The following is a 13792-nucleotide window of genomic DNA, read 5'->3' as shown; positions in this document are numbered from 1 at the left end:
AGGGGGAGGAAAGATTGGGAAGGCTGAGAGTGAGACAGGAGTGATTTATCTACCCGTTAAAATTGAATTCTAAAGGGGGAGGTCATTAAAGGAGAGTGTGAAATCTCTGTTTAATTAGTATCAGAGTAGATTAATAAACTGTTAAAGCTTTCTAAGTTCATTATGCTTCATTTATTCCTGGATCTTCCCCAATCAGACAAGACAATGCACTGATCATTTTTCCTTTCTGTTTCTGATCGGTACATTTTCAAATTCTCTGTAGTCCAGGCTTGCTGTAACAATAACAGATTTAAAAGCTCCAGGGAAATAACCGATATATTCTTTAGAGGCATTTTCCAGTGAATTTGCTTAATGGCCCTGTTATTAAAATAAGTGGAAGCCTTTAAAAATTCTTTCTGTAGCTGTAAATTTAGGATGGTGTTTTATTTCTCCATGTTTCTCTAAAGCCCAAGGAGGTCTAACGGGAGGTTTTCTGCTTTTTGTTGTGGGGCAGGTGCTTTATCATGGAGGACAGAGGGTACCTTGTGGCACACCCGACCCTCATCGATCCCAAAGGACATGCACCAGTGGAGCAACAGCACATTACGCACAAGGTCTGCCCTTTTTTTTCCTTGGTTTATTCCTATTCCTACCTTTTATAACTTCTGAGGTGGTATGGACTGTAGAGAAGCTGCTGTTTGTATCTGATTTAAAAGGCATAAAATCCTATGGTTTTCACTTAGGAGCCTTTGGTAGCAAATGACATTCTGAACCACCCAAACTTCGTCAAGAAAAACCTCTGCAACAGCTTCAGTGACAGAACAGTTCAGCGGTTTTATAAATTTAATACCAGCTTAGTGGTGAGTGTGTTTTTTCTGTTTTATTTTGCTTTTGAATGTACTTTGGTTGGGTTGGATTCCTTTTGGTGGAAACGCAAATCTTTGCCAAGATCAGCAGACAAGGCTTGAAGCCAGCCTTCCTTGCGGATTGGCCTCTATTCACCCTCTCCAAACATAAAATCAGTCATCTGGACTGCACAAACTATGGTTGAACTAGGAGTCAGTTGACATACAAGGGATTTAGGATGCGATCACTGGCCAACTGTGGTTGATGTCTGCAAAGTCTCATCCGGCATCGTGAAAATAACTTATCAGTCCTTGGGTGAGGGCTTTGCAGCAGTAGTTAGGATTCTTTGCTTTGGATCCTCTCCTGACTCTGGCTTCCAACTCTGACCGGTGTCACATCCTCCAGTGGCACAGGCAGTGAAGGTATAACTGATCTTTTAGCTAGGTCACCGAATAAATACATTTACCAATGCAGCTTGCAGGAACATTGGCAAAGTATCCTTTGTCAAAATGAAGTTTTTGGAGTTGAGTGCTTTGTGCGGTCCTCACGGGCTGTCTGTGGGCTTCCTCTTGTGCCAAGAGATCTAAGCCAGGAGCTGTTGTCTCTTGTTGCGCTGTCAATGCCGAATGCAGCTCCACAGGTCCACTCTTGCAAGATCTCTGTAGAGTTATTCAAAGGATGTTAAGCTCTGTGGGAGAAACTGCTCTTTAAATAATACTTTTCAATTATTACTGGGAGGAGAAGGTGGGAAACGAGTGTCAAAAATATTTGAAAGTTATTGCAGAATATGTTGATTTATGTCAGGTAGGCTTAAACATTTTCCCCACACGTGAAATGCAAAATAGAAAGTGTTTTACTGTAGAGGAAATTGTGTAAGACAGAACAAAAACTGAAGATTGTTTGGTGCAAATGGACATCAGGAAGGAGTCTGCCTACCAAAGAGATCACAGCTGTGCAGTGCTGTGGCATATTTTTTGCAGTACTGGTGCCAGAAAGTTTTCAACAAGTCGTGATGGTGCCTTCCTGAGCGGAGTCTCTTTGCAGAGGTCACTGATGGCTGGCACAGCGGGGACGGGGAGCAATGCCGTGGAGAGAAGCGTACCCCGCTGTCAGCAAGATGCCAGACTTGGTGCTCCTGCCACATCTCCTAATGTTTACAAGCTAAGCATATCTTTTTCCTATCTTTCCATCCAGCGGTAGCTTGGAAGGTGGGCAAAACTCAACAGGTTGATGAGCAATTGTGTTAGCCTCTTTTTTGTGAAGGTAGCACTCCCATGCATTTGTGTTCCCTCAGCTCTTTATGTTTTCTTGGAAGAGGGAAAGTCTTCAGCTCCCTAAAACCAGGTATCTTGCAATGCCAAGTAACACTACTTGTTTTTCCCTAGGGTGATCTGACAAACCTCGTGCACGGCAGTCACTGCTCCAAGTACAGGCTGACAAGAATTCCAGGCACCAACGCCTTTGTGGGGATCGTCAACGAGACCTGTGATTCACTTGCTTTCTGTGCCTGCAGTATGGTGGACAGGCTCTGCCTCAACTGCCACAGGTGAGTGGGGCATGGGAAATGAGCAGGATGGTCCAAACAGGGGGTACTTCCCTCTTTCTTGGTTCAAGTTTTGTAAAACCACCTTTATTTTATAAGCTAAATGAAAACATGCAGTGCAAAACTGAAATGGAAACAGAATAGTTACTTTTTCGGTGCTGTCTGTGAGGAGCACAGTGACTTGGCATTCCTATAATCCTTTGCCATATTGTCAGTGTCTTAAACACGGGATAGTCTGTTCTGGACATGTTTGGGTGGAGAATGTTAAAAGACCAGGACAGATTGAGTTTCTCAGGGCAGTTATCTGTGGGTCAAGCCCTTTGTTCTGCCATATTAACATCCACAATTTTATGTAGATTGGAGGACTTTTTAATCAAGGGGACTCCGGCACTTGCAGATTTTGCCTACACCACCATCAATTATGTGTTTGTTGCACTGGCAAGAATGATACCTGCATCTAGAATCATAGAACCATAGAATCACAGAATGGTTTGGGCTGGAAGGGACCTTAAAAATCATCTAATTCCAGCCCCCCTGCATTGGGTACGGACACCTCCCACTAGATCAGGCTGCTCAAGGCCCCATCCAGCCTGGCCTTGAACACCTCCAGGAATGGGGCAGCCATAAGTTTCCTGCGCAACCCATTTCAGTGCGTCACCACACTCGCATTGTGAAGGAATTTCTCATGTCTAGTCTAAATCTGCCCCTCTCCAACTTATAGCCATTCCCCCTCATATTGTCACTACATGCCTTTGTAAAAAGTCCCTCCCCAGCTTTCTTGTATGCCCCTTTAACAGGCTGGAAGTCTAGGTCTAAGACTTGTCCAGGGGTTGTCTGTTTTTTTAAGTTTTGATGGATGGCTAACAGATCAGGGAGACTCTGTTATTACACTTTCCTGGGTTCCAGTGCAGGATAGAGCAATCCCTGTGTTCCTAGGTCGAGGTGAAAGGTTACTGAACCACCTTCTCTGTGGGGAACTGCTGCTACACAGCTGCACTCTGAGGTTAAAATCACAATGCAATGTCTGATGCCTTTTTTGTACGTTTTCTGCCCTGCAGAATGGAACAGAATGAATGCGAATGCCCCTGCGAGTGCCCTCTTGAGGTAAACGAATGTACTGGCAACCTCACCAACGCCGAAAGCAGGTGAGTGTTAACTCCTCTAATTGAATGGCTTGTGGCACGAGTTAATTAACAAAATTAAGGGTTTGTTCATGCTAAGTTGCAGATGATACAGGATGGAATAGACAGCGTTTTATGTATAATTAAGCAGATTATATGTAATAGGTAAAAATTATGTTTTTCTTTGATTATGCTTTTATTGTGTCTTATAATACAATTATTTACTTTTTTCCCCAATATAGGAACCCGAGTTGTGAAGTTCATCAGGAGCCAATGACTTTCACAGCGATTGATCCGAACCTACAGGATGCCCTCCCACAGTGCATTAACACCCAGTGCAATCAGAGAACAGAGAGCGGGTGAGGTGATGTTCTCTGTCCCTCAAGATATAGTGTGTTCTTAAAGTAATTAAGTAAAAACAGCTCTTCCTTCTCAGTTTAAAGAAAAAGAGAGGAAAAAAAGTACAATGCTAGGACAAATTATAGCACACACAAATGATGGCATTTTGCTGCAGCACAGAGAGAGGCTTTGGTATTGTTGCCTGGTCACATAACACCATGAATGGCAAACAAATGGTGCCTTCCACTTCACACTTCATGACTCTGAAAACCAAGGGCTGTGCAAGTGGAAGATCTGCTCTTGAAAGGACAATGAATTCTTCCATTTAGCAAAATAAGTAGTGCTGCTATGTTTGTCTGCCTTCTGGAGGAACTAAAGCATTCACAGAAAGCAGACAGTACTTTCACAGGGGTTACTTTGAAGCACATGGGAGATGGGAGCTGCCTGTTAGCTTCTAGTTTCCTGTTCCCCTGTTCTACTCCTGGCATTACATAGAAAAGCTTGAGCGCTTCTTTATGTTTTGCTAGTTATGAGCTGTCTCCAGGAAACTGAGATTGCTAGAACATATTGTGTTCTGTCCAGATTTTCCAAATCCTTTCTTCCATCTACCAAAGAATTGCAGAGAAAGGGTGGAACCGTAGTCAGACTTCATTATGCTGAAAAATGCCTTATTAGAGGAGTTACAAGTAGAAAGAGCTCCCTGTGCTCAGGCTGAATGATGGAAGTGAAAAGCAAAGCCAACAGACTTGGGAGATGCATGCTGAAGATGCAGCTTCCCTGTATAACTTCCCTGGTGGCACTTGAAAGTTTTAATGAGGAGTCTTTTGTGGCCAAACTTTACATATGTGAGGATTTACAGATGATTTTGGCTTCCCTCGGTCTCTCAATTCTAAAATACACTGAGCTATGCCAAATGAAAAATGTTGAACTTGAAAGATGACCGTATTTGCTTTCATTTTTAATTTTCAGGGATTGCTTTGGTGTGTTGGACTGCGAGTGGTGTATGGTAGACAGTGATGGGAAGACCCATCTGGATAAGTCCTATTGTGCCCCTCAGAAGGAATGCTTTGGTGGCATCGTGGGAGCCAAGAGCCCGTACGTGGATGACGTGGGAGCAATAGGTAACTGCCTCTCCAAACAGATGCTTCATTTATCTGTGTTCAGGAATGTGCTGCGCTCTCAGTGTCAGAGCATGCTTCACAGAACATGTGTATCTCTCATGCTGATGGTGAATTAGCAGAGAATAGTACATCAAGCAGTAGAGAAGTAGCATCAGGCCTTTTGTGGGTATTACATTAATTTAAAATATTGATGCGTAGCTGAGTGTAGCCATGCATTCCTGTCTTTAAAATGTACCCTTTCTGAATTTCTTCTTCTGTTTGTAGTGTGCTATCCTACATGTGTGCAGCTGAACACCTAGAAAGCCTTCAAGATCTTCTCTGATCTTCAGAGATGTTCATTGAAACCTTTCTGCAGAGCACTTATTTTTTTTTCCTCTGTTTTGTTTGGTTTAGGAGATGAGGTAATCACTCTGAACATGATCAAAAGTGCACCAGTGGGCCCAGTGGCTGGAGGCATTATGGGCTGCATCATGGTGCTTGTCCTAGCGGTGTACGCATATCGCCACCAGATACATCGGAGGAGTCACCAGCACATGTCACCTTTGGCTGCACAGGGTGAGCCGATAACTTGGGAGAGAGAAATAGTAGGGTGGGGATTCAAAACCCAAAAATTAAAAAAAGCCACAAGCAACAAAACCCAAAACCAAACAAAAAAAATCCCAAACCTCTCCCCTTGGTTTGGTTTCAGTGCTTTACCATGTTTTATCCTTTTGCCAGCCCTTATAAGAGTCAGGTCTGGTGCAGGGTGCTTGTGCATTGCTGCCCTCTCGTGGGTGCAGCCCGAGGAGGCTCTGCCCCAAAACCTTAACATGCAGCCCTTATCAGGAAGTTGAAATTAGGCTTTTTCAAGAGCTAAAACGATAAGCCCAGGTTCACAGCTTTCTAAACCTTGTCACAGCACACTGATCACATACGTTCACCTCTGCATGAGAGCAGTGCTTTGGGAGTATTACCATTTCCACATGCTTTCTGCTTGGGCTGTTTGGGACCCGTCTTTTTTCACTTGTATTCCCTGCTTCTGGTCCATATGATATTCATGGGATAACCACACATAGATAAAGCCACTGAAGTCTGAGAGGCAAAACTGCGTTTGGGAGAAAGGATACTGCTAGAAAGATATAGAGGTAAAAAGTGTGGTCAGGGCTAAGTACCTCTGTATTTGATTATACCCAGGCTCTATTTTGAAGCAGTTCACTTTCTTCAGAACTTAAAGCCTGATCCCTTCAGGGGGAGGTGGGATGTATCATTTTCCTGGCATCCCTAGCCCTGTCTCGGGAAAAGCACAGCAAGCTCCGGTTGCATCTTTTCACACAGTAATGCAAAGCGCATCCACTGTATTTCCAGGGTGACAGCCGTTAGTAAGATGACCCAAAATTTTTCTCTTAACAGTTGCATTTTTCTGTTTGTAATGGTGTGTAGAAATGTCAGTGCGTATGTCGAACCTGGAAAATGATAGGGACGAGAGAGACGATGACAGCCATGAAGACAGAGGAATCAGTAAGTACCAAATCACTATGCTGTAAAAAACCTGTAAATGAGTAAATGAGCTATTTGTTTTCTTAATGTGCTAGAATTAAAAATATGTGAGGAGAACCTGTGCTGATTTGCAATAGAAAAATAACAGAACAATGTTTTAACTTGAACTGTAACTTCCAGTGCAACTTTAGTTCCATGCCGAGAAATTACATTTTCTACTTTTAAAAGACAGATCTTGATGTTGTGTGGAGGAGGTTTGCCCTTTATACTCCACTATCATGACCGCTTCAGAAACAGGTGACAATACAGGGTATGGAAAACTCCTGCCTTTCTTCAGACTTAGAAAGGCTGAGGCTGAGTCTGGTATGTACATTGAACAAATGTGGCAGTAGATCATATTTGCATTAGTTTGGGATGCTTGTACTTCTTTACCATTCAGTAAAAATGGCACTTTGCATATGATACTGCTACTCCTTAAAATGAGCCAGCGCACCTCCCTTCTAGGAGAGCTCCAGAGTCAGGCCAGATCCCTGTCTCTGGGCTCTCACCAAAATAGAACTAAGGTTTGAAACTGTCGACACTCTAAGACTGAACAATAAGTGTACCTGAGTTTCATGGCTTGCATCTGCTGCTTCTCCAAGTCCTTTTTATTTTGTTTCAGTTGGATTTCAATGTTGCCACAGGTTCTTTAGCATCGACACAGTAATTTTTTAACTTTTATTAATCCAGGCAGATGAAGTGAATGAGTTTGAGTGAGTCTTGATCTGTCCCACATTTAAGCACCATCTCTTTACTCCTATTCCTCTGTCACTTGGCAGTCATCTTAAAAGAAGTATTTGAGAAGAGTTAGTTTGCAGAAAACCTATTCCCCTGTGCCTGATCTGTAGCACTGATTTAATTCAGGAAAAGCACTTTCTTTAAAACCAATTTTGTTTCTTGTTCTCTCCCAGTTAGTAACACTCGCTTCATAGCAGCGGTAATAGAGCGGCACGCCCACAGCCCCGAGCGCAGACGCCGGTACTGGGGGCGATCAGGAACAGAAAGCGATCACGGTAAGACTCTGAATCACTATCCTGGCCCCAGGTTAATGACTGTGTTCCTCAGTTTCCTTCTGATATCTGGCACATTGCAGATAAGGCTGCCAAAACCAAACCAAACACCTTTTCTCCTTATTGCTTCACATCACATGACAGTTTTGACACCTGTCAGTAGACGATCCTGCCCTGCGAGGGAGCTGGTTTTGTCAGAGCAGTAGTGGATCAGCAGCTGAATGCCCTGTTTCCCTGTCAGATTTGGGGTTCTGCCAGCTTTTCACTGGGTGACTGCAGTTCAGACCGACAGAAACAGCACTACACTTACCACAGTTGCTTTCCATTGCCAACCCGAACAGTCTGGATGTTCAGTTGAGATAATGGACCTTTCCTACTTAATGAGAGAAGGCAAATCTCTTGCAATCAAGTCAGCATCTCTACTGCTTTTCTCTCTGATACAACATAGACATTTTTCATAAAATTTTAGCAGTATATGGTAGACACCTGCATTTGCTGGGGTGAAGTAAGTGTGGATTTAGAGACTGACATGTAGGGTGCCTCCGTGGCCTTTCTGTTGCACGTTGAGACCATGCCATCACCACAGAAGACATCTTACACCACCTTCAAGCAAATAGTGATCAACATAAACTGTGTACATGTATAGCCATGAAGGGCATTCAGCCATGTGTGTTTGCCACACACATTCCAACCCTATTCAGGTTAAGGGAATTTCAGTGTGTCCCTCATGCCCTGAGACTAAGTTGTCTTAAATCTTGAAAGCTGTTAGAAGGGTGTAATGCTGTTGACTCATGAAGAGGCTTTATATAAATTAAGAGGTGGGTTAGACAAGGCAGTCTGCCACAGATGTCAGCTCTAGCTGCCTGTTGTGGCAGCTGGGCATGTGACAGCAGACCTGTTCAGTTATTAAGACAGTGGTTCCACTAATGGAATTGCTGAGGGACAGGAAATCTGAAGGCCAAAGCCTTGGAACATGGATAAACAGATGTCTGAGGCAGTCTTGCTCTAGGAAGACTTATCTTGGATTTGGGGCCAGATTACCTGTGCTGAGGCAGATTTGCTAGACTAATGCTTCTTTTGCTCCATTTCTTGTGGTCCTAGCAAATCCTTCCTGTCTTTCTAGTCAACATGTCAGGGTTGGCAGGATAGCTGTCTACCTATTTCTGAAATGGGCATTTCTATTTTTAGTTTCTGTAATTCCACCTTCTTCAAAAGGCTGCGCAGTCTTCTTCCCCAATTCCTCTCTGCCAGTCAGAAACTGTGACTCAGACCATGGAAAATGAGAACCATCTTTGGATACTTAGCTGGATATTTTTAACACGCTGCTTTTAGGTGTCTCAAGCTGAAATCCTGATGGAGATGCTCTGAAGCACTGCTGTTTTTTCAGCCTTTAGGCAAAGTTTTCTTGGAAGGGTTATTATTCTGCTTTGATCAGAACCTTTTCCTTTAAATTTTTGTGGTTTTGTTTGCATTTAGAAATACTGAGGTGGGTTTTTTTGTACTGCAACCTGGTTTTGAGTGGTAACAGCTGGTTTCATTGGTAAATCCAAATCTCGCAGTAACTGCTAGCACCTGCTTGAAAAGAAAGGGACAGAAAACTTCCAAGGGACCTGTTAATGCAACAGATTCCTCACTGAGAAAGCATGATCCTGTCTTGCCATGGTTAGCTCTTAGCTGGCTTTCCAGCAACATCATTTCCTTAGGATACCCCAGGGAATGTGATTTCTCATTACTCCTATAGATGGCTGATCTGGGTTTTTTTTAAACTTCTTAGATTCCAGTAGCAGATACTTCAGCCAAAGGCGAGCCTTGAGTTAATTGCACTACGTGCGCCTGCTTAGCCAGAAGTGTCCGGACTCTTTGGCTTAACAGGCCTGCTGAGTGAAACACTACCATGTGGATTTAGTAGATTTCTTTAACTGGATGGAAGGTTCACCAGCATTAAAACCACATGCTTGGGTTTTGCAAATAGCCCCTCACAGGTGGACAGTGCTCTCTTCTTCTTAAAAATAAAATACCATGATTATACAACAAGATGATGTGAGCAAGCTTTGCTGCTTCCAGGTACAGTAGTTGGTGACCCTTCCTAGGAAAGATGTAGTTTGATAGAAATAGGGGTAAGGGTAGTGGATCACACCTGTTTCTTGTCTGTGTATAAGTCCAAGTAATATAGTAAAAGATACCACCCCAAAAAAAATTGTTACATTCTGTTACATTTTGTTTTCCAATCAGTGCTAGCAGTGCTGTCAAAGAAACTGTTGGATGCCTGGTTGTTTTTTACTGTTTGGAGTGGTACAAACCATAGGTCCCCAAAGTTTACAAACAGAGGCAGGGAAATGGATCGATTATGAACTTACAGGAGAGGACAGTTTTGTTTTGTTTTCTTCTTTTTCTATTAATTACAGAAAATTAACTGCTTTATTCTCTATTCTCTGTGTCAGACTCCATGAAGGGTGCAGTAGTCGGCACCATGGAATACTGACTCTTTAGTCTTGCGTTTCATTCTTAGTCCTGCTGATTTGTTTTCTAGGCTACAGCACTATGAGTCCTCAGGAAGACAGTGAAAACCCTCCATGCAACAATGACCCATTGTCGGCTGGTGTTGATGTTGGAAACCACGATGAAGACTTAGACCTGGACACGCCGCCTCAGACAGCTGCCTTGTTGAGTCACAAGTTTCACCACTACCGGCTGCACCACCCGACTCTTCATCACAGCCACCACTTACAGGCTGCAGTCACCGTACACACTGTGGATGCGGAGTGCTAATGAACGGCAACAAAAAGAAATGTAACTTTGTGAACAATGATCCATGCAGCAACTGGCAGCTTTGTTTCTGTGCTTTTCACCAGGAACGATTTAACTAACTTCCTGAGTAAACTGCTAGGCATAAAAGCTTTACATTTTTATAAATGTAAGGTTGGCTCTGAAAGGGAAGGGAAATGAGCTTGATGAATGGACCTGCCATAACATTTAATAAAATGGAGCAGGAGGCACGTTAGACCTCCAAAAACAGGGACGCAAGTTTATACAGCAGCTGAAGCTTTGGAGGCCCAGTTACACTGAGCCAAGAGGAGAGCGAGCGCGTCAAAGGGCCAGAGACAATTTGGTTTCCTTAACTGGAAGAGCAGAAATCTGTGCAGCTGAGGACTAAAAAGGTGCCAGATAGAGGCGAGGGAGGGGAAAGGCTGTTGGTTTCTCTGCAGTTTGTTTTGTGCGTAGGAAATTCACCGCTCCAACAATTGCTGTATGGAACCTGGGACGATGCATCTCAAGATTTTTAAGTAAAGGATTATTTTTCTACTATTTATTGAACTTGAAACTTTGGGGGAGGGAGGGGAGAAAACGTGTTAGCAATTCTCAACAAGTACCACATCTAATCTGGGATGGTGAGTGGTTCTTCTGAGGAAGACATCTGTTTCTTATTAGCTGATCTTCATCCACTGCCCCACTCTGCAAAAGGGAAAATGAAGAAGTCAACTCTGACATGTTTACATGACGAATGCTTTCTTTTCCACAATTGTTTTCTGTATTACAGTATTTTCTTCCTATTTGCAGAGGAGAAATCCTATACTCCGTTACTAAAATTCTGAGAATTCTGCCCATAAACCTCTCCATCTTTACCTCTTCTATCATCCTTAAAGGTTTCCTGTGTGGAAGTAATAAAGGATTCATTTAGCATTAGTTTTCAAATAATTCCAAATGAAATCTGTGCCATTCTTCTGTTTCCTTAGGACACTGTCAGGACCAGAAGTAGGGATAAACCAGTGTTTTGTAAAATTTGGGTTACCGTGGAAGGTATCTTTATGAAATCAAACTTTTGAGCTGCTGCTGTTTGTCTGGAATCTAACATTGCTTGGTAATTCAAACAAAGATTAATCAATCTGTCTAGCAACACGGAGCATCATAATTATAAATTAGTTTTAAATTACAGTGTTGTATTTTAGATTCACATTTGTGATTACAATGATATAAAAACATTCTGCACTGTGCATATGATAAACATCCATTTATATGTAGTTTTTTAAAAAATCACTTGTTTTAATTAATATGGTACTTAATACTGTATTATGTAAAAATTGGTTCTTAAACAGTACAGTAAAATAACTATGTGTGATATCGGGATACCCCTTTATACTATGTATAAAATTAAAATCTCTAGTGAAATAAACTGTATATAAAGTATAGTTCTGTGGATAAACTTCTAGATTGAAATTATTCTGTCTCAATTCCCTTTAATTGTCTGTCTGAATGACTGCTATAACAGGAGTGAAACATTTGGTCCGATTCCTCTTGTTCATACAACCAAATTTGAAAGAGCTAAACTTTATATATAAATGACAATATTTGCATTACCTTATAAAGATTTTTTTTAGCCTGTTGGACCTTATTTGGGAAATGAACATTACTTGAAATGGTCAGCCACTGCCTGGACTTACCAAAGCAAACCATTTGTATTTTTTTTCACGTGCTGCTGAAAACTCGGTCACTCTGGATTTGCCATTCGGCTGTGTTTGTGTAGGATTGAGTTGTGAGGTTTTTGATGATCAGAGAGCTGTAGAAATCTATCGCACCACTTTATGCTCACAAAGGCTTGAATTTGATGCTCTGTAACAGTTTGTGTGTCAATCTGTAGACCCAACTTGATGGAATTTCTAAGTTTGAATCCACAATAATGCTGGTGGTTAGGTAATGGACAAACCGGCTGTTCTGTCAGGTTTGCATTTAGAAGAAAACATGTTGTTCTTTGGTGTAGCAGTAATGTTAAGATAACACACACAGCCAAGAGGCAGATTTTTTTAAGCATGAAGGGAAAACAGCTTTCATTGTGGAAACTCTTCACCTGTATCTAGGTTTTAATAATGGTTTGTGCGAAACATCAGACAAGATGCTTTGTTGATTCCTGAATCCTGTAGAACTCAGGTGTTTTCACTAAAATTGAGAGGTAAGTGAGATCTGAAGTTCCAGCTAAGACTTATTTGTTCAGATCTGTGAATGCTAATACAGGAGCTGGAATTCAGCCAAAAGCTGTTACCGCATGGCAAAAGCGTCCCTGGAAGTCACTGATTTGGAAAGCAGAATTTCAATTGTTGTTTGCCCATCTATGTACATATGAAGGAATCTCACTGTGCAGCAGAAATTCTTGAACTTGAGTGTGTGCTCCCCAGTTGTATTTTTTTATGCCAAGCAATATGAGAATAGTTTCCTTGCCTATAAAATAATGGCAACAGAAATAAAGAAAAGCACACCTTTGGCTCGATCAGCACTTGTCTGCCTGCTCTGGTGTTGGTGTTAATTTTAACCAGATAAGGCTAGGGAGCACTTTTGTAGTCAGAAGCATGTCATGAAGAAGTTCAGCTCTAATTAAACTGCGGTGCTGAACACTAGCTGTGTGTATACATTTATTAACCCACACTGGCATATTCTGTACTGTTTTTTTATAGTGGGAGAAAGGCTTTTGTTCAAAATGTATCAGAAAGTGATATGAATAAGCACATACATTGTGAAATGCAATAATGTTAATTACTTTCTTGACTGCAATACCGTTTCAGGGTTGTTTGTTGTTCTTAAAATTACATGCCAGGCAGAAAGTGTTCACAATGTTCTGTTGCAGCCCTGCCAGAAATATGTGTTACACTTCTCTTTGAACAGCTATTGAGAAGTGACAGCCATCAGCTCCTTTGCCTTTTGCCTTTAAAAGCTTTTACAGAGGTGCACCTCGCTGCTGCTTCAGCCCTTTTGTTCTAGGACACACAAACTCTTCTTGATTCCTGGGGTCTGGACGACCTTGCTCATACTTAAGTAATGAGGAGAGACAAAGCTCTTGCTGTCAAGGAATAATTGAGGGAAAAACAGATCTAGAGATATGCCAACTCACAACTTAAAGTACTGACAGCTAACCTTGTCCCAGCGGGAATAGACGTAAAGAGACTATTGTTCATTTAAAGCAAAACCTGAGAAATACAGGAGGGAACATGGATATAATCTAAGAAGCTGTATGGTAGGTCTTCCATTTTTTTCTGTAGCCATAGCCTTCCCTTCTCACAGTTATTGTACTCTATTGACCAAGGAGCGAGATCATAAAAAGAGCAATTGGCTGCCTGATGTGGATGCGTACCCTGTATCCTCCATACCTATGACTGGAAGGTGCCATGGCCGTTTGTTGTCCACTTATTTCACCTCTGAAACTTAGTTGTATTAATTTCCTGTAAGTTTTCTTTTGTTCTTCCAGAACAAGTTCTTCTGAAATGGAAATGAGTGTTGCCTTTGGTTTGTGTTCACTAACATAAAATAGAATCAACACTTTCGGGATTTGAG

At 42.0% G+C, this 13792-nt stretch overlaps 1 protein-coding gene across 2 annotated transcripts in view; it reads left to right on the top strand.

Moving 5' to 3' along the window:
- The window catches only part of CACHD1 (cache domain containing 1), a 111043-nt gene extending 99384 nt beyond the window's left edge, over positions 1–11659 (top strand). The window contains exons 18-27 of one of the 2 annotated variants that reach the window (XM_054073278.1): positions 494–593; positions 723–839; positions 2211–2371; positions 3427–3513; positions 3732–3848; positions 4798–4949; positions 5343–5504; positions 6369–6446; positions 7376–7477; positions 10005–11659. In XM_054073278.1, coding sequence (XP_053929253.1) covers positions 494–593; positions 723–839; positions 2211–2371; positions 3427–3513; positions 3732–3848; positions 4798–4949; positions 5343–5504; positions 6369–6446; positions 7376–7477; positions 10005–10243 — 1315 coding nt within the window. In that variant the 3' untranslated portion in view covers positions 10244–11659. Of the gene's footprint in view, positions 1–493; positions 594–722; positions 840–2210; positions 2372–3426; positions 3514–3731; positions 3849–4797; positions 4950–5342; positions 5505–6338; positions 6447–7375; positions 7478–10004 lie in introns of those variants that run through there. The other variant, XM_054073279.1, reaches the window with a different exon arrangement.
- The last annotated feature ends 2133 nt before the right edge of the window (positions 11660–13792 follow it).

Source organism: Cuculus canorus, chromosome 8 (genome assembly GCF_017976375.1).
Source record: "Cuculus canorus isolate bCucCan1 chromosome 8, bCucCan1.pri, whole genome shotgun sequence".
NCBI lineage: Eukaryota > Metazoa > Chordata > Aves > Cuculiformes > Cuculidae > Cuculus > Cuculus canorus.
The sequence above is the reverse complement of the archived record's forward strand: the minus strand, read 5'-3'. Positions and strand labels throughout refer to the sequence as shown.